The sequence below is a fragment of the Fonsecaea erecta genome (genome assembly GCF_001651985.1).
Source record: "Fonsecaea erecta strain CBS 125763 chromosome Unknown Scaff3, whole genome shotgun sequence".
Taxonomy (NCBI): domain Eukaryota; kingdom Fungi; phylum Ascomycota; class Eurotiomycetes; order Chaetothyriales; family Herpotrichiellaceae; genus Fonsecaea; species Fonsecaea erecta.
The window spans coordinates 2823287-2842733 of record NW_017387246.1 but is presented as its reverse complement, the minus strand read 5'-3'; the positions used below and the strand labels follow the sequence as shown (position 1 = coordinate 2842733).

The window sequence follows — 19447 nt, the reverse complement described above, 5'->3', positions numbered from 1 at the left end:
CGCAATCTTTCTCAATACTCGAGTGCCTCTTCGAACAGGCCTCTCAATTGCTCTCTTTCCTCATTCACTTCCGCGCTCAATTTGGGCGCCAACATGAGGACTCTCCTCTGAGGCAATGTTCCCTCTACCAAATCGTCAATGCTCTCACGGGTGAAACCCAGTGGCTTCAAGCCGCGTGGCTGGTCTCCTAAGCCGATGAGGAACTCTGCCAATGCTTCACTCAGAACCTCGCCAGCGCTTTCTTTCTTGACGTTGGAGATATCTTTGCCAAACACCTCTGCCGCTGCCAGGTGTCGCTCCGGATTGCTTGGACCGGTAAACTTGAACACAGCAGGGGCAGTGACAGCAACACTGACGCCGTGGGGAATGATAGGTGTCTCAACCACGTAGCCAGCATGTTTGTAGCCCGGGTTCTGACCACTGATCGGATAACTCATGCCGTGGCACAGATGGACACCAGCATTGCCGAAGCCGACACCAGCCAAAGTCGCCGCAAGAAGCATTTGGCTTTGAGCTTCGTGGTCCTCGGGGTCTTTAACAGCTCGAGGCAAGTATTTGACTGTCGATCTCAGCGCGGTCAACGAGAATATATCCGAAATAGGATTCGCGCCCTGATAGGCAGGGCGGTTGATTGGATTCGTGGGTCTCGGCGTTCTCTCGTGGTAGGGAATAGCGGTCCAGGACTCCAGTGAGTGGCAAAGCACATCCAGACCAGAGGAAGCATGAACAGCGGACGGCATAGTGCGAGTATTGAGGGGATCGCAAATGCCTAGGGTTGGTTTGAGGTTTCGGTGGGCGATGCCGGTCTTGGCCCGCTTCTCAACTAGATCGAAGATAGCTGTTCCTGTCGTCTCTGATCCTGTGCCTGCCGTGGTTGGGACAGCCACAAGCGGCTTGAGCGGCTTCGTGATTGGCAATCCCTTGCCGAGGGGAGCATTGACAAAATCCAGGAAGTCCGCATCCGGGAAGCAAGTGTATAGGTTCATCAATTTCGCCGTGTCAATGACCGAACCCCCTCCCACAGCTAGAAAAGCATCTGGTTGATATGGTTTGGCAAAAGCAATAGCATCCTTGACTGAGCTATCCTTGGGCTCGACCCGACACTTGTCGTATACGGTGAACTCAATTCCCTCCTTGTTCAACCCTTCAATAACTTGCTTCATTGCGTTCAGCTTCGAAACATTGCCGTCTGTGACGACGCAGACCCGCTTGGCGCCCATGTTTTTGAAGTCCATGCCCACCTCTTTTGTGCAGCCTGGCCCGAAGCGGATCGAGCTGGCGGCCATCTCGAACGCGTACTCCTTGGTTCGCGAGCTGTCAATGGGAGTTGCCAGGCGCCTGCGGGCCTCACCAATAGTCCCGGGGGCATGATGGAAATTGGGGTTTGAATGACAAGGGCAGTTAGGAGGATGGCCAAATTGAATTGCTCGCAACAAAGAGGTCGAGCGCTGGGAAGCTGTCCTCGCGACACGTACTGCGGGTGAAAGGACCATGGCTGCGAGCGACGAAACGAGTCTAGCTCGGGCTGGAGTGGTTGCAGAACTCGGTGCTGGCGACAGTGCAGCAGGTATAACAGGAGAGGGGAGGTTATAGCAAGTTAGATGATCGCCCAACCGTTTGCTGGAGATGTTCACCAGCAGCAAAATGTCTTATAAGAGAGAGTGCGAACATCAGGGAGCCCCATACGCATCGCTTGTGTCTTTGTGGAGGCAGGCCGAGGCAAGTGTGGAGGAAGCTCTCCCAGACTGGGTGAAGCTGGTGAGCTCATGAGCCCTCGTGATTGGGGGTTTCCCGGGCGGGAGTTCTGTGATTTGACGCCCAGAGCTGAGGGGCCGTGGCAGCTGGCAGCTCTTCAAATCTTCCACCGGAATGTCGCGTGGATGAAACTCGGGCACCCGACGGTTGGTAGAAAGGCGTGCGTCGTATAGGCATGGCGGGGTTCGACCGCCTAAAAGGGGAGCGCCCGCTCCGTGTCACAGGTGCCGTGAGGGGGAGAAGTGCGCAACCCCATTTCGTAAGCCCATCGATTGCCCCACGTCATGCTGCGACACTATGCATCATCCAGAATTTCAATGAGCAGTCGAGCGCAGTGAACGGTCTTTCGTGTGTTCTGCTCGACTGCTTTCTGAAGCTTACGTCGTTTGTATGTGGAAATCTGCATTCACTGGTATTCCATGCTATCGCGCCTCACATCACGCCTACCTCGACTCCAGCAACTCCTGCAACACTTCCAAGTCCCCAGCACAACTGCCGCGTCGAAGCCATTCACCACCTCTACGTCTCAGTCTGCCACCATGACGGATCACTCGAAATGGAAGTTCAATCACACCATGCTGCGGGTGAAGGACCCCCAGCGATCCATTGAGTACTATAACCTCTTGGGTCTGAGCCTGATCAACAAGTTGGATTTCCCCGACAACAAGTTTAGTTTGTATTTCCTGGGTACGATTCCTATGTCCTCCTTTCCTTGACAGATCCCCTCTCTAACGTATCGCAATAGCCTATGATGGCCCCTCCTCCTACTCGAAAGATGCACACTGGACCGACCGTGAAGGTGTCATTGAACTCACCCACAACTACGGCTCCGAGTCGGACCCCGATTTCACCATCAACAACGGCAACAAAGAACCCCACAAAGGCTTCGGCCACATCTGTATCTCCGTCGACAACCTTCAAGCCGCATGCCAACGCATTGAGGATGCCGGGTACAAGTTTCAGAAGAAACTGACCGACGGGCGCATGCGGCACATTGCGTTCGCGCTGGATCCCGATGGATACTGGGTGGAAGTCATCGGGCAAAAGCCGATCGAGCAGACTGAGGGTGTCACGACAACAGAGACAGGCACTTATAGGATGAATCACAGCATGATTCGGGTCAAGGATCCCGAGAAGTCCTTGAAATTTTACCAGGAGGTCATGGGCATGTCGCTCATGCGGACATCGGAACAAAAGGCGGGTGGTTTCACTTTGTATTTCCTAGGATATCCCGGCGAGTTTGGAATTCCCAATCCTGAGGACTCGCCCAACGGGGTCAACCCACTCGCGGGCAAAGAGGGTTTATTGGAACTGACCTGGAACTATGGAACTGAGAAGGAAGACGGCAAAGTATACCACAACGGCAACGACCAGCCCCAGGGGTTCGGACACATTGCCATCAGTGTGGACGATTTGGACAAGGCGTGTGCCTTTATGGAGGAGAAGGGGGTGAACTGGAAGAAGCGTCTCACGGACGGCAGGATGAAGAACGTGGCATTTGTGTTGGATCCAGATGACTACTGGGTTGAGATCATCCAGAATGAGAGACTCAAGAAGTCGACAGATTGGTGATTGCTTGCAGTCTTGTACTCGAGACGAGGTATAATTCCATAGGGCTCTGGAGAAGGCCGAAGCAGACCGGGTCCATGCTCTATGAACATTAGCGAACGTGAGACCCAGAGAGGAAGACCGCCCCGTTTTATCTTCTTGAATGATAACCCTCTCTCTCTCTCTCTCTCTCGGGGGGTGCTCCTCTGACAAATCAACAATATCCTTTGATCAAGGGAGTTTCTTTGGTGTGAGGTATCGGTGGTTCCTCAATTAGACCGATAGATTAATACATACATGTCGATGTATTACCTCGGGGCGTGGTCGAGATGCCGTAATAGGAATACATATATCTCTCTAACGTCTCCCACTCGTTTACTTACCTACCTACCTATCCAACTACCTGCCGATGAATCTCCTCTACCAATGGCTCGGATCCTAGGAGGCAGCAGGTAGGAAGTAATGGGTGAAGTACTGTAGGCGAGTTGACTGACCAGGTTGTTCCGACTTCGTGAGGACAAGGGGCAAAGACAAGAGCAGAGAAGAGCAGAGAAGCGTGGATGGACGAGGCACGGTGTCCACTGTTATCCCCTTGTATGTATGTACATGAATGTATGCATATCGTTCCATTCCTTCTTATGTACCTATCTCACTCACTCACTCACTCACTCAACCCCGCCAACGATCCTCTCTCCTATTCTGCTCTGTTCTTCTGGCAAGTATGCAGCCTCCACGATGCAATGCCTTGTTTGAGGAAACACCATCTTCGGCCTAGTCTTACAGTTCTACAGTTCTTGCAGTCTTAGTCGGCCCCCCCCTTTCGCTTCCTCGTTTCAGCCGTATGCGAAACGCTGTGTTCAGTCCCGGTAGGGCTGGCTTAGCTGATCTGCATTAATACATACATAATTATTTTTGTGCCGTCGTCTCTCCTATCGCCTATTCCCTGAAAAGGTGTCCACCCCCCGAACGGTTCGTTCCTGGGAGAAAGGGAAGTGTTTGCGCGACGAACTTGGGCCTGTGTCTCGTTCTGGAGACGTTTCGCGACCTGCAGCAGCGGACACGGAAGCAGTAGGCAGAACAGGATGGATTGAACTTCCGAGACTACTGCCTGAGCTGCGCTTTCTTTCCTGGCGAACACGGCACCCCCAGGAAATCAGACAGGTTACGCTGGCTCATTTATTTCGTGTTGCTCAATGGGGTTTCCCCAGTCTTCCAATCCTCTTCATGCGATGGATTTCCGGATCAGACTTACTTCCTGTCCTGGAGAAGACGTACTCGGCACGCAGCGCGTAATCATGATTTTGTTCCGTCAACCCATTCTACCTCTTCTGAAGCTCCTCGGAGTCCGATCTACATCGGGAAAGTGTAGCGTTTCTCACCAGGGCCTCTGCAAAGAACAACTTCCCCATGGAGAAAGACCACCAACGAGCCAAAGGTGACCAAGAGCTGCTACTGAGCTCGCCTCTCGCGGGCTGCTCGTTAAGAGCTGCGGAACAGATGATCGGACGTGGTAGCCTCGATCGAAGCGTCGTCTCCCTTGCTGCACCCTAGCGGGCCTCTTAGTGGGCAGAACCTGTCTCCTCTTTTGGTAAGTTGACACGGATGACACGAAGCCGGGTTAACGCCCCCTGGTCACGGCCAACGCACGTAACGACCACCCTTATGCAAGGCTTGGGAGGCCGAGACGAAGCTAGCTGGCGCAACAGTTGAGCCATTCCTGGGGATGGGTTCGTCATGGACCGCTGATGCTTCTTCTGTTGGTTTGGCGGTTTGACACAGGGGATGAGGCTAGTGAGGCTTCCTATCCGCTAGACCGAGGACATATGCTACGATGAACATGATCCTCTTTGAATGCTCGGCGGAAAGATAGAGACAAAGGTAACAGATGGAAGAAGATCGAGACAGACAACTAGCCCAAAAGAAAACAGGGAACTGAACGGTCCCCAAGACAATAAGCTTTGGTCGTTGGCCTCTAATTTCCTCAAATGGCAGAATGTTGATTGAAGAGCTGCTTCGGTAGGGATCCACGAGTCCAGACGGTGGTCGGGGAACAAGGGAAGCCTCTGACTTCAAAAGGCTTGCCCCTGTCGAGTTTCCCCATGCTACAGGCGCCGCCGCCGCCCAGACCGGCTTTGCCTGCATCCATCTCATCCATTTCCCGAAGTCTTCGAATTCTATACTTCCTGAAGCGGCAACAGCTCCAAGTCGCTGGTTCATGAAAAGCCCCTGGGACTCTCAAACATGGCAATTACATTGCTGGTTTGAGTAGTTTGACGAGAATGTCAGCTGGTCGTACCTTGACAAGATGGCACAGTCACCTCATGCTTGGTAGCCAGCGTTCATCCTTGCCCTAGATGGGGAACTGGTTGTGGGTTGCGATATGTTGTGGCAACCATGAAACCCCTGTACGCGGGGAGACAGCCCACTCAGACACCTCTAGTCTCGTGTCCGACCGGACATTGGCTCTTTCGATCAAGGATCCTCCCCTCGTGACGCTGTGTTAGGCCATAGAGTCATTTCTACCCCTTGAGTCTTGCCCTCTGTATAGGAACAACATATGGCTCAATTTGACACTCGCCTCACGACTGTTGTCGGATATGGAAGTCCAGTTTGGCCAGGACGCAGATCGTTCAGTGTAGAGCTGGAAGTAGGAAGTTGTTGGATTCCCCTTTGTGGAAGCTAACGGACATCAGGCTGCAGGAGATGATACCCGGCGACCCAGTCAAAGTCACAACGGTGGATACAAGTTGAGGCGATTCCTGCCCTTGACTGGCACGCATTAGGTGCCATCCGATTCGAGCCAGCAGTTACCTGTTAAGGTAAAAGGCTTGGTGGGTTGACTCCAAATGCTTTACGTAGCACTGTCCAATAAGGAACACGACAGGTCAATGAGCAGTGAGCACGACAAAGAATACGCTTCATAAAGAGTCGGAAAGCCTCGAAGGTCAGCTTCCTGCTCCAGGTCGACTTGGAGCTGTACATAACCCATTCGTGGTTATCGCAGAGGTTGTCCGCGCTGTCGCCGTGGCAGTGGCAAGTAATTTCACAAACACCCAGTATGGTAAATAGTGGATAGAGCAACATCAATGGCCTAACGGACCTTGGGCTGTAAGGAAGCCAAAGTCGCAGCCAAGGTGTGCTTGGTTGACCTCCCGCTCGTAGAGGCCTCGATAACCTCTCCGGCCAGCTCTCTCCACCCAAGGTTCTGAGTTGTTAGACATTTGTCCGTCAGTAGGTCCAGAAGAGGAGGCGACCTGGGACCGCGCTTTGCGATCAGCAATACGTCTAGCGATCTCCTGGTCTTCTACGTCCAGCAGTAGTTTCCTCTTCTCGATGTCGCAAATGATCTTATCACCCGTCTGTACAATACCAAAGACCGAGTCAAGGTCCGCGGACTCTGGTGATATATGCAATATGATTGTGCCACCAGCAGTGCCGCTCATTCGCCCATCACTGATCCGCAACATGTCGGTCACGCCTTGTTTCCCCAGCTTTTGAGGGATAGGGATCAGTCCAGCCTCGGGCATTCCCGGGTTGCCGACCGGACCAATACTCTTGAGGATCAATACCGAGTTCGCATCAACTTCCAGATCTGGGGAGTCGATACGTTGGCTCATGTCTGCAGTATTTTCGAACACGCAGGCCGAGCCACGGTGGTGCAAGAGCTTCCGATCCTTTGAGGCAGAGGCTTTCATGACAGCCCCTTGTGGGCAGATGTTGCCATGCAAGACCACCAAACTCGAGCTAGGGTAGAGTGGATCTTCAAGAGACCGAACAATCTGCCTGGAGTATTGGAACGACTTGAAGGGAGTGGTGTCGAGAAGCTCGCCCAGGGTCTGACCAGAGTAAGTCCTTGCACCGAGGTGTAACAATGGCCTTAGTGTATGCATCAGTGCCAACATGCCACCTGCGTTGTGGAAGTCTGTCATGTAATTGTCACCGCTGGGCTTTAGGTCAACCAGCAACGGCGTCTTCCTGCCAATCTCGTCAAACGTATTGAGGTCAATAGTGCCAGCCACTTTCGGGTGTCGGTTGATAATGGCCAGCAGATGCACCACAGCATTCGTGCTCCCACCAATGGCTTGGAGAACGATAATGGCGTTGAGAAAGCTCTCCCGTGTAAGAAGATCTTGTGGTCGCATTCCTTCCTTCTTGAGCATGGCCACTGCATTACGACCTGCCTGCTCAGCGACTCTCAGTCTGGCCGAGCTCACAGCGGCGGCGGTGGCACCAGATTTAAGTTCAAGCAGTCCCAGGCCTGCCGTGATGCAAGCCATAGTCGACGCGGTGCCCATCACGCCGCATGTGCCTCCTGTGGGTGCCAGTTCCTCATTGACGGACATGATGTCCTCCAGGTCCACGGCGCCAGCTCGGTACCGTGCCCAATAGCTTCGGCAGTCCGTGCAAGCTCCTACCCTGACCCCTTCCACTGAGCCGGGCATCATTGGGCCTGTGATGAGAGGAATGACGGGTTTATTTGCAGAGATGCCGCCCATCAACTGGGCTGGGACTGTTTTGTCACATCCACCTATCATGACCACAGCATCTACCGGCTGAGCCTTGATCATTTCCTCCGTGTCCATACTCATCAGATTCCTCAGATACATGCTGGTCGGGCTGGCAAAGCTCTCATGGATACTGATCGTCGGGAAATCGACAGGTAACCCTCCGGATGCCAATACCCCTCGCTTGACCGATTCGATGAGTTGGGGGACATTAGAATGACAAGGATTGAATGAGGAGTAGGTGTTGATGACGCCGATGATGGGCGAAGACAGTGCCGAGTCCGAATACCCTAAGGCTTTGATGAAGACTTTTCTAAGAAACAGTGAGAAATGAGCGTCGCCATATGAAGTGAGGCCGGAGCGAAGCCCGGACGTCGAGGTAATGGGCTGGGATAGATCATAGTCCTTAGATATCGAGCTACCACCGTCGCCGTTCTGCACTGCGGCTGTCGACGTGTGGTTACTCGCCATGATCGCCGAAGGAATCTGTCACTTCACTTGTAACACTTGACTCTGGTCCCAGGAACGTGGGCTTTGAGGTCTCAAGACCGCGCGAATGGAGGAGAAAACATTCGCTTCCTGATGGTCATCAGGTTGCACACTATTGGAGAAATTGCAGTCGCGCAAGCCAGAGTCGGAGGAAGGCCGGCTATTTGACCCTCTCGGGACAAATATCACCGACGAGGGTGGAGAGCAAAGTATTGGATCTTTGATAGAATTGGGGTTTGTCCCTTCCGTTCCGTGACGAGGAAGATGTCGCGGTCGCGAGCCCTGAACATGTCTTTCCGACGGCTCGGAACTGCCGTTGCCCCCAGAATTGTACTGCTTCGTTTGCCATGTTCCCATATAGATGGATTTTCCACCGCTACCTCATGTAGAATCCAGGCCAAGGTTGTGAGCTTGTATACAGGAGTATTCGGAGTATTGTAGACCTCCCAGGACATACATTGGTCACCAGGAAGGGATAAAATTCTTTTCTCAGAATGAAGAAATCTAAATCTTGGTACCAAGTAACCAAATATATGGGTTGTTTGAGAGGGAACACCCGCCTGCTGTTCTGCAGAGTAGTGTGCGAAAGTTTGTCACTAACGTAGTAGCAGTGGTAGAGTAGCCTGCCTGGTGGCACCGTAACTTTGTGCCCATGACTCAAGCCCATCGAATCCCTCTCCACAGTGCGAAAATAAGGGTATATAATTTATAATACAAGACTTTCCTTCAACAATCACCCAGCACTGCCGGGGGTAAGTCATACCAACTCAACCACCTCATCAGTTTCTGACAATCTCTACAGTAGCTCGTAAGTTCCTGTTTCCAGGCCCTTGCCGCCTCTGATCAGCCTTCTAACGTCCTCCTCAGAATCGGTAGAGCGTGTGGCTCTTAGCAAAGACCAACCTCAAGGTTGCGGGTTCGAGTCCCGCCTTGTGAGTAACCTGCTTCAAATAAAGTGTGACATTCAACTAACATCCATCAAGCGGCTCAATTCCCAAGGAAAACCTCTTTTTTTTTCTCGTTTAGAGAATTTTTTTTGGTCAGTGTGTGTGTGCGATGGCGGGGTATTAGACTTGATCTTCCCCACCTACGTCATAGGCTCTATACCCTACAGTGGTGGTGATTGATGGCTTTTGATACATCCGAATGCTCCTTCAGGCTCGCCAGTTCGGGGTGTGGCCCTGGACGGGAATAGCTGTAATCGGTGGGACGAATATGTGGGATTCCGCCTAAACCAGTCCTGGTCTCTGATAGAGTCAGGCGCCGCGTTTCTTACCACGACTTTACCTCATGGACATCCCCCGACTCCTCGCCTGTCGCATTCGAGTTTTGTTCTCCCCTATTCATCCCTTGCCGCTCCGCAGAAATATGGCGACCTCGTCGACGCAGATCACCCCCACCGTAGGTATCCTTTCCATCGGCGACATGGGCATGGGGGTTGCCCGCCTGCTTCGTCATCACGATCACACGGTCTACACGGTCGCCAAGGGCAGAAGGCAAGTGGCTCCAGATCTCCATCCAGATGACATTGAACTCTTTGCTGAGCGGCCATCAAGCCAGCATACCCTTGACCGCATCAAGTCCTCGCAGATCACCACCTTGGAGTCGGATGAACAACTCGTGGCCGAAGCCGACATCATCCTGAGCATTGTGCCGCCTCGCGATGCCATCGCCACGGCCCGAAGGGCGCTCGAAGCCTGTCGCTCGCAGACCGCCATCAAGCGGCGCAGTGAGCGACGAGGCACCGCAGCGGTGTCGCAGGCTCCAAGTCTAACGTACATCGACTTGAACGCCATCAGCCCCAAAAGCGCCCGATCCATCGCCGCCATGTTCTCGACGCCCGCGTCTCCTGCATCGCCCCGAAGAGCGTCCATCTCCCGCACCTTCTCATTCCACCCGAGAAGGGAATCTGAGCCCGAACTCGACCCCATCCCGATTGACTTCCTCGACGGCGGCATCATTGGGGGTCCTCCATCACTCAGACAGGACCACAGCTGGAAAAAGCCGTCGGTCGTCATCTCCGGGCCCAAGCATGCCGAGCTCCTGACTCCGGCGTTCATCGACCTGTTAAACATGAAGATTCTCGGCCCCCAGATCGGCACGGCCTCGGCCTTGAAGTCCTGCTTCGCCTCCCTGACGAAGGGCATGACGGCACTGTCCATCTTATCCTTCACCACCGCACACACGTGCGGCGTGCTCAAGGAATTACAGGCCCACTTACAGGAATTCAGCCCGCAACTGCTCGCATTCGCCCAGGGGGGCCTGGTGAGCATGCCGCCCAAGGCGTACCGCTGGGTGGAGGAAATGCGTCAGATCAACGAGACTTTCACGGAGGAAGGTGGTTTCACGAGCGCCGTTCTCTCCTCCAACGGCCACAGTAACGGTAACGGCCACGACAACCACCACGGCCATCAATCCCCAGACAGCAACGGCAAGCATGCAGCCGCGGCCGTGTTCGATGGCATCGCCGAGGTGTACAACCTGGTCGCGAACGACACGATGCTGGGCAAAGAACGCGTCGAGCATCGCAAAAGAGGCACCAGCGCCGAGGACGTGGCCGAATGCATGAGGGATGGCATTGCGAGGAAGAAAAGAAAGTTAGCTGGCGAGGAGTCCGAACTGGAGGCCGCATGGAGGGGCAGCTGGGGTGCTTGAGGCGTACAGTCAGAACTCTGCTTCTGCCTGCGGCCTCTCTCTCTCTCTCTCTCTCTCTCTCTCTTTCTCGCATTGTCTGGAATCGGCCGCGGAGAAAGCTAAGCTTGGGAAATGAGTTGCGTGGGGGAAGAGACACAGATAACGGAGGACAAGGAGACTGGGAACGACACTAACAAACCTCGCACCAAATGTTATACACTCATCGAGTTTTGCGGTTCCCGACAAATGAGGAAAGGACTGGTCGAAGGATAGATTGATCAATTGGTTACAATGGCACGACTTGCACCCCATATTATAGACCGGTTCGACGGAAGCTGTCATCGACATGATGTGAACAAGGCGTATTTGGCCTTTCAGATCATCTAAATTGCAACGCGGGTGATAGGATTTTCAATATCATTACGACTGCCACAGCCATTTCTCAGGGGGGTCTAGAAGATATCGTCCTATCAGTCCCAGTAATTTTAAAGAGGAGGGCCCTTTTCTCCCTGGCCTTGCGTGATCTAATTCGACATGTAAGAAGGCAGGATGTCATGTCTCCACCTTGCTGACGATATAGTCCATTTCATGGGCGAGTTGAAGCCAGCGTCAGCACTGGAGCGTGGCAAGCGGTGGCCGTATCCCGCATTCTCTGAGCATCCCCACTGGCACCATAAAGCAGCGTCAACTTGAAGCCGAGCGTTACCTGTGTCGTGAACAAGGACAAATTGAAGTCGGAGTCGTCTTGTAGATACTGCTCCATGTGCGCTACTGCTGGACCAAACGGCGATCCTGCGACGCTGACCGGGTTGGCTTTCTCTGTGCCCGGACAGTAAAACTTCTGCCACCGCCACAACGTCCACTTCATTCTCATGCGGTAGGCCCGTAATGCAACCTTCAGTGCCTCATATGCAGAGAGCTGCTCAAGCTTGGCCAGGAGCCCATCGATCCAGGCCTTGGCCGAGGTAACGACCGAGATTGCATATACCATTCGAGCTTTCCTCGTCGTGGCCGACATTGGTGGGAACGGTTGTAGAACAAGGTGCATGGTTTCGATAGAAGTCAAGAGGTCTCCCTCCACGTATTCGCCCTTCATACGTACGTCACGCCCTAGGTCACGACAGTAATAGATGTGTCGATTGAATTCCTCCCAGCGTCCGGTCCAGGCACATACGATGGCGATCAGCAACGCGGCCAGTACGGTGGATAACGCCGGTTGTCTCTCTTTGAGGATGGCTTGTATGGCCATATGCATCTGAATGACGGACTGTTTCGACAATGTTGACTGGAGCTCCTGGCTCATGTTCGCAGCTCGAGCTTCCAGAACTAGGGCTGTGGATGCAGCAGAGAGTAAACTGTGCCTTACAATATCCAGATTCCACGCCGCTTGTGGAATATAAGACCCGAGAGTGTTTCGAATTACATCGGCCGGACAGTCGGTACCCGCTGGAGTGGTCAGCCGTAGCCAGAATTCCAAAGCAGCTCGAGCTTCGCGTGTCTTGTAGGGCGAAGTCAACACGTCGTCGGAGAGCCGCACAATGGATATAGGTTCTCCGCAGAAAGCAGTCGGAGCATGATTCTCGCAACGACGATCGGCACGGTCGCTCCAAGGGTCAAATATCCAGGGTTTCGGGTTGTCTGCATAACCGCCACATATTTTACCTGCAAGAATGCAACTGCGGATCTGATTAGCCTGTGGACCTGTTCAAGGGAGGGTAGTTGACGATACCGGAGACACTGTGGTTTCTCTTCGGTACATTTCACATGGCGGGCTTTGCAGGTTTTGCATCCAGTCCGGGCCTTGGAGTGCCATGCTTTCCGCCGCTTTGGCAAGACTCGATCAACCATCACACTCGAAAACTATACTGTTCAAGTAGTATGCAATGCTAGGAAAAAGGAGGCCGTCTGCAAACGGGGCTTCTGAAAGCCTGATCGGGAGTTTCAACCGGGATCTGAACTGTCAAAGGTATATCTTTGTCTGATGGATAGCATGCGATGAGCTGCACGCTCAGACTCGACTTTCATCCCTGACTCTCGTAAGTTGCGCGTGAGAGAGAGAACACAGTGCGGGTAGAAGTGCTGCAAGGGAGCAGCAAGGCCACCCAGGTGGCAGACGGGGAAAGCCGGTTGGCCAATCATTAGCACCAAGGCCCTTCTGGCTCACCTGCTGCATACCCTCTGGGAGTCCTTGCTTAGTGTCACCGAAGTGGATATTGACTGGGAATAGAGCAATGATGAGTGAAGAAGGGTGAAGCCTACACAGCTCGACAGATCGGATCAGCGCAGGCAGGAGTGAGGGAATGCTCCACCGTGGCAGAATGGAGGCCACGTGACCTCTCCGTCAAGCAACCGACATCATCAGAAGTAACGACCACCTGGGCACTAGTTAATGCTGCCCACCAGACTGCGCCGCACCCCAGACGTTTTGTCCATTTCATCTGCTATTTGTTACCCTTGGAAAGATAGGGACTCTTCTCTCCTAACACGCACCCAAAACAAAGACAGTGAAACCTTAGGACTGTCATTTCCTTTCTCCTCCTCACCTCCGCCCTACGATGGCTTGAGTTCATCGCCTTGCCGATATGCAAATCGTGGAACACCCTCCAAACCGTACTTCCGTCTGTGTCAGACAAGATGCCTCCCGATCCGTTCGAAGAAAGACCACACAACACCTTAGCTCGTGCTGCCACTCGCAGAACCTCTACCGGTACTGCGGGCAATGAAGAGGGACAGGACTACTGTCGTATCTGCCGTGGTGAAGGCACCAGCACGCAGCCTCTATATTATCCGTGCAAGTGCTCTGGCAGTATCAAATTCGTCCACCAAGAATGCCTCATGGAATGGCTCTCACATTCCCAGAAAAAATACTGCGAGTTATGCAAGACTTCGTTTCGATTCACCAAACTCTACGACCGGTCGATGCCTGCCAAACTCCCGTTTCCCCTCTTTCTCCGTCAACTGGTTCGCCATGGAGCCGCTGAGTGTGCTCGCTGGTCACGCTACTTGCTGGTGGGCATTATCTGGACTTGTTGCTTGCCTTGGTGCATCCGACAGATATGGAGAGGTTTATTCTGGCTCGCTGACGGAAACTGGGTGGACGAGCCCAACCTGCAAGCCACATCCGACCGATCTTCAAACATAACCGGTGCCGTCTTCGGGTCTGAAGCCTCACTTGCCGCCTCCGTGAATTCCACTATTATCGAACAGCTGGAGAAGATAAACTTAGTGTTTCCTCCGATCCAGATTTCCTTGGCTGACATTGCGCGACTGTTTCTTGGTCAAAGCATGTTTGGAAAGATACTTCGCTTCTTTCTATCCATCTTCATCCCACGTTTGAGACAAATTGATACGCCTGGGCATGGCCAGAATCCCGTTTCGGAAGTGTCTCCGTCAGCCACGAGGCCTCCATCAATGCTATCCGACGTTCAATTTATAGCGACATGGTCGACTTCTCCCATGGTCAACCACATCACCATTGATGTGATCGAAGGCCAATTAATCTGTGTCTTGCTGGTTGCGGCATTCATCCTCGTGTTTCTAATCCGAGAATGGGTCATCAACCAACAACCCATCCTGAACATGCCCGACCCGGATGAAAATGCTGAGGCTGATGAGGGAAGACTACGAGTACGTCCTAACCTGCCGCGCATTGCCCGCGCTGGCGAGAATGCCGCAAATGAAATAGCTGCTATTGAGCAGCTCGCAGCACAATTACATGCCGATGAGATAGCTCCGATGAGACTACCTGCCCACCGACAGCGCATTCCCCAGTTTGGTGATAATATGGCAGATGAAATGGCTTTTGAGCGTTTTGCTGCACAAACCCCTCCAGAGGATCCACGTCCACGGACTCTGTCGGCTCTGTCGGACGATACCGTGGGCAGTGGATCGGAACATGACTTTGAGAGACCGGTTCTGATGGCTAGATCGCATAGCGCATCAGCAATTCCTGACGCAGTTCAGGAGCAGAGTGCCGTCTGGGAAACTTTTGCGAACCAGGACGTGGCGGCCAATGAACCTTGGAATCAGCCATTCAGAAGACACAGCGCCGACGATACTGAAGCTAATCACTACCTGCCTATAGTACCTCCAAGTCGACAGCTCGTTAACACGATTGTTGGCGATGAATCCCCCATTGAGATGGAACATTACCTGTTTCCTGGGAATATTTCTGAGATGTCCGGAGCAGGACGAATGCAATTTTCAGAGCATCAGCTAATTGGGCAAGAAGAATCTGAATCAGCGGACGCATCCAGCCGAAGAATGTCGTTCACCGGGGCGTCAGATGTAGTTGATGATGCAACAAACGGGCTCCTAGACCCGAATTTTGATGGACAGGGGTCTGATTCAGACGAGCCAGTCATACCCACACCAGAGTCCAATGATGCCGATCAACTTCCTCTACCAAGGGAAAGCTTACCTGGTGGCGAAGACCAGGAAGCTCCTGTTGACGGTGCAGGTCGGACGCAACCGGAAGAGGTCCATACGCCCATCGATGAGGATGTGCTAGAAGATACGACAATATGGGGAAAACTATCACAGTGGCTGTGGCACATCGATTTTGAGGCTAATGACCGGCTTCGTGCGGAGCCTGGCGATCCCGTACGCGCAGAGGATCAAGACGAGGAACGCATCGTGGAAGACGTCAACGCAGAAGCGCCATTCGTACCGGTCCACAACCGAGATGCTGCACCGGGGCCGCTGCCTCCTGCAGCCATTGACGCACCACCTGCTGCTGCACCCGCAGAACCCAGGGAGCCCAACATGCTATTCGGCGTCGACCTCAACGAACCTAACCCGGACGATGCAGAAGACCTTGATGGCATCCTGGAACTCCTTGGTATGGAAGGTCCCATTTTTGGCATGGTTCAGAATGTCATCTTTTCCTTCTTCCTCATATCGGTGACCTTGTCGGCGAGTGTCTGGTGTCCCTACATCTGGGGGAAGATTGCATTGTTGTTCCTCTCAAGTCCTACCAGCATGCTGGTGAAAGCCCCGTTATTCGTATTGTCACGGACTGCGGATATTGTGGTCGATATCATTTTCTTCGTGGCAGGACTTGCCGGTTTCCTCCTGAACCAACCTATCAAAATCATAAAAGCTACGATGTCTCTAGTCATGCCTCGTCTTGGCGGCATCCTTGACACTGCTACGCTGGAAGGCTTTAGCCTCGACTTGAGTCAAAAGAGTGGTCTCCGCTTGGAAAGGACACTCTCCGCTGCGATCCTCAGCTTGCGGCCGGATTTGCCAACATTTTCAATGCAGTCGCATCGAGCACTCATCTCTTTCAAGACCTCCCTACATACAGCCGTCCAGTGGATCAGCTCCACCTTAATGCAGGGCCAAACGATGTTGACAATGGACCGCCAGGACTCCAGCGCCCTGTTGACCTCCTTCTGGTATACCTTGAGATCTGTTCCTCAACTACTTGGAAAGATCCCTCAGCTCGGTGAATATGTGACCAACCACTTCCGGTCCCTGGTTACGGATCTAGGTGCCTCGCCATCTAGCAATGGAGATGGTATGGATACTTCTCTGATTCAGTGGGGTACAGAAGACCGGATCCTCACGATTCTGCTCGGTTATGCTTTCTTCGCCATTGCGGGAGTCGTGTTTCTTGAGATTGCTCATCTCGTCCTTGGCCTGAAAGATGGCGAGAGGGTCGACGGCTATTTTGCGGATTCCTTACGGCAAGCAGGTGGTGTGATGAAAGTCATCGTCATCATCGGAATTGAAATGCTGGTCTTTCCTTTGTACTGTGGACTGCTCTTGGATATGGCACTGCTTCCCCTGTTTGCCAAGGCCACCGCTGCGAGCCGCATTGCTTTCCTCATGCAAAATCCTTTCACTGGGATTTTTATACATTGGTTCATCGGAACCTGTTACATGTTTCACTTCGCCCTTTTTGTATCAATATGCCGGAGGATCATGCGAAAAGGAGTCCTGTATTTTATTCGAGACCCCGACGACCCGACATTTCATCCGGTGCGCGATGTCCTAGAACGGCCTGTACCGGCACAACTGGGCAAAATTGCGTTCTCGGCGTTGGTTTACGGTGGCTTGGTCATTGTCTGCTTGGGTGGCGTGGTATGGTCGATAGACTGGTTCGGCGGCGTTCTACCGATTCAATGGTCGACCTCGGAACCCAGGCTGTCGTTTCCTGTCGACATTGTCTTTTACAATTTCCTCCTTCCGTTCGCCTTGCGCAGGGCCGAGCCGTCGAAAAAGATCTCCGCAATGTATCAGTGGTGGTTTCGAGGATGTGCCAGGTACTTGAGATTGACTAATTTTCTCTTTGGGGAAGAGCGCAAAGAAGAAACCTTCAGTCACCCGAAAGGTTTTCCCTGGAGCCTATTCACCAAAGACAATGTTGCAGAACCGAAGCGTGATGGACGCTATGTGCGAGCGCCTGCATCTGACTCTGTGCGCATCGCGAAAGGCCGCGCAGTGTTTCTCGAAGTTACAGAAGACAACGAGAGGCTAGATGGCTCACCAGAGTTACACTATGCGCCACATGGCAAGAAAAATCCCCAGTTCACCAAGGTCTACCTTCCTCCGAACTTCAAAGCTCGGATTGCGGCCTTCGTGGTCCTATTGTGGCTCTTTGCAGCCTCGACTGGTGTCGCCCTCACTGTGGGACCCCTGGTACTCGGTCGCAAATTGATCCGACTCCTCTCGCAATCAACACCTCCGCCAAACGATCTGTATGCTTTCACTGTTGGCATACACATCTTCGCAGCGATCGGTTACGGTGTTGCCTACGCCCGGCCCGCTCGAGACTACCTGCAACAGAAGTTCAACTGGTCTGGAAAGCAGTTCCTCGCCACAACGCTCCACGTCCTTGGCCTGACGTACCTCGGGGTTTTCACTGCCATAATTCTTCCGTTCACTCTTTCTCTGATCATGGAGCTGTACATTCACATTCCACTCTTCGACTTGCTCGAACTTCTTAATCGTCAAAAGCTCATCCACGACTCTTCACCGTCTTCGTCCTCAGCCGCAACACCCTCTCCAGGAACGGCGACCACCAGGCCTTTTCCGCCTCCTACAATCTTCATACTCCAGTCCTGGACGATTGGTCTCGCTTTTCTACGCTTGACCTTCCGCATCCTGGCTCACGTCCTCCCACCAACTGTGCGACCTGCCAGGGCTCTCGTGGGGATCGTCCGCAACGGAATTTTCCGCGCCGACGTTCCTCTCGCATCCCGGGCTTTCGTTCTTCCTGCTATCATTATCTGTATTACACTCCTCATCGCACCTCTCGTCTGCATGCGAACGATCATCACCATCCTCCAGATTTCCGACATCGGAAAGCGACTTCGGCTGTACCGTTTTGCTTACCCGGCTTTCTTGTACATGATGGTCAACTATATAGGCTTCCTGTACTTGAGGAAGAAACTGGAGAATTGGAGGGTCAAGATTAGGGACGAGGTATACCTGATCGGCGAGAGGTTACATAACTTCCAAGAACCGAAGCCAAGAGGGAGAAGGGAGGCTGTGTCGAAACGGAAAGGCAAGGAGCGCGCTTTTTGAGGATGCGATGGCTTTCCAGGTATTGCATGATAAGGACGTGGACATGAGTCATGATTTGGTATAGAGATAGGCGGACATGGCGGATCAAGCATGTCACATCAGACAGGCATCTCAGTCAAAGGGTGCAGTCCCTGTGTTCCAAAGACACAGACAGGTACTGACAGCAAACAATACCTACAATATTAGTTCCAGAAGCAAGTGGCAATGTCGTAACGTGGCAGTACGATGGGGCACATGTCGGTCCGGTGCAACTACGGTGGGCTATGCAGTCCGTGATTGTGACGCGATGGGGCCCGCAGGCAAAAAGCCACAGTATCCCACAATCCACACAATCCACCATCCCATCCACCACTGAGCCGTTCCGTTGGTTGTCATTGAACTGAGCATGTGCAGAGTTGACATCATTCACCAAGAATCAATTCTCATCGATGATACAACTGTCGATCTGACAGCTTAATCTCTTGCTTATCACAAACACCTCCTCCTTGGTCCCTTGGTCCTTAGGGGTTGGCCACCCCTACTTGACTCTTCCTGGCAGTGACTGGCTGCCACCGAGCTGCTACGGTCCGTGTCGCAGGTTTTATGCCATTTTGGTGCCGGGTGACGCACTGGCTGCAACTTGTGCCTCGCAAGTTTGACGCTTGAACCCCGAACCACGCCTCCAAGCTTCACAGTCTCCTCACTCCAGACATCCTCCACAATTTTCGAACAACGGGAATTCAGCTACCACTTACCTGCTCATCCCGTCCACCACTCGTCCTCGGCCATCATTAATCACACCACCAGATTTGCTCTGGAATCTACATCTCTTTCCACTCCTCCTGTCTGCGTCCACTCTCCCTGCTGCATTGTTCCGTTTGAACATCGGCATTTGAGTAGTACACTTCCTCCACCGGGTTGTCCAAAGTGTATCTGTGCTCTGGAAAAAGTTGGCAGCACACACTGCACCTTAGGCGGGAGCGAGGAGCAATCCTCCAGGGTAC

The 19447-nt window shown here is 53.0% G+C and overlaps 6 protein-coding genes across 6 annotated transcripts; 3 read left to right on the top strand and 3 right to left on the bottom strand.

Annotated features, from left to right (window-relative positions):
* Positions 1–11: 11 nt before the first annotated feature.
* Positions 12–1286, bottom strand: AYL99_04274 (hypothetical protein; the record flags this gene model as incomplete). The annotated part of the gene is made up of 1 exon (XM_018835788.1): positions 12–1286. One exon carries the CDS (start codon positions 1284–1286, stop codon positions 12–14), a length of 1275 nt encoding a protein of 424 aa, XP_018695438.1.
* A 1008-nt stretch (positions 1287–2294) lies between these two features.
* Positions 2295–3327, top strand: AYL99_04273 (lactoylglutathione lyase; the record flags this gene model as incomplete). The annotated part of the gene is made up of 2 exons (XM_018835787.1): positions 2295–2442; positions 2501–3327. 2 exons carry the CDS (start codon positions 2295–2297, stop codon positions 3325–3327), a joined length of 975 nt encoding a protein of 324 aa, XP_018695437.1.
* A 3059-nt stretch (positions 3328–6386) lies between these two features.
* Positions 6387–8279, bottom strand: AYL99_04272 (dihydroxy-acid dehydratase; the record flags this gene model as incomplete). Its single annotated transcript, XM_018835786.1, has 1 exon — positions 6387–8279. One exon carries the CDS (start codon positions 8277–8279, stop codon positions 6387–6389), a length of 1893 nt encoding a protein of 630 aa, XP_018695436.1.
* A 1386-nt stretch (positions 8280–9665) lies between these two features.
* Positions 9666–10952, top strand: AYL99_04271 (hypothetical protein; the record flags this gene model as incomplete). Its single annotated transcript, XM_018835785.1, has 1 exon — positions 9666–10952. One exon carries the CDS (start codon positions 9666–9668, stop codon positions 10950–10952), a length of 1287 nt encoding a protein of 428 aa, XP_018695435.1.
* A 565-nt stretch (positions 10953–11517) lies between these two features.
* AYL99_04270 (hypothetical protein) lies at positions 11518–12744 on the bottom strand (the record flags this gene model as incomplete). The annotated part of the gene is made up of 2 exons (XM_018835784.1): positions 11518–12607; positions 12689–12744. 2 exons carry the CDS (start codon positions 12742–12744, stop codon positions 11518–11520), a joined length of 1146 nt encoding a protein of 381 aa, XP_018695434.1.
* Positions 12745–13565: 821 nt separating this feature from the next.
* On the top strand, positions 13566–18464 carry AYL99_04269 (hypothetical protein; the record flags this gene model as incomplete). The annotated part of the gene is made up of 1 exon (XM_018835783.1): positions 13566–18464. The coding sequence occupies one exon, from the start codon at positions 13566–13568 to the stop codon at positions 18462–18464; it is 4899 nt and encodes a 1632-aa protein (XP_018695433.1).
* Positions 18465–19447: the final 983 nt, after the last annotated feature.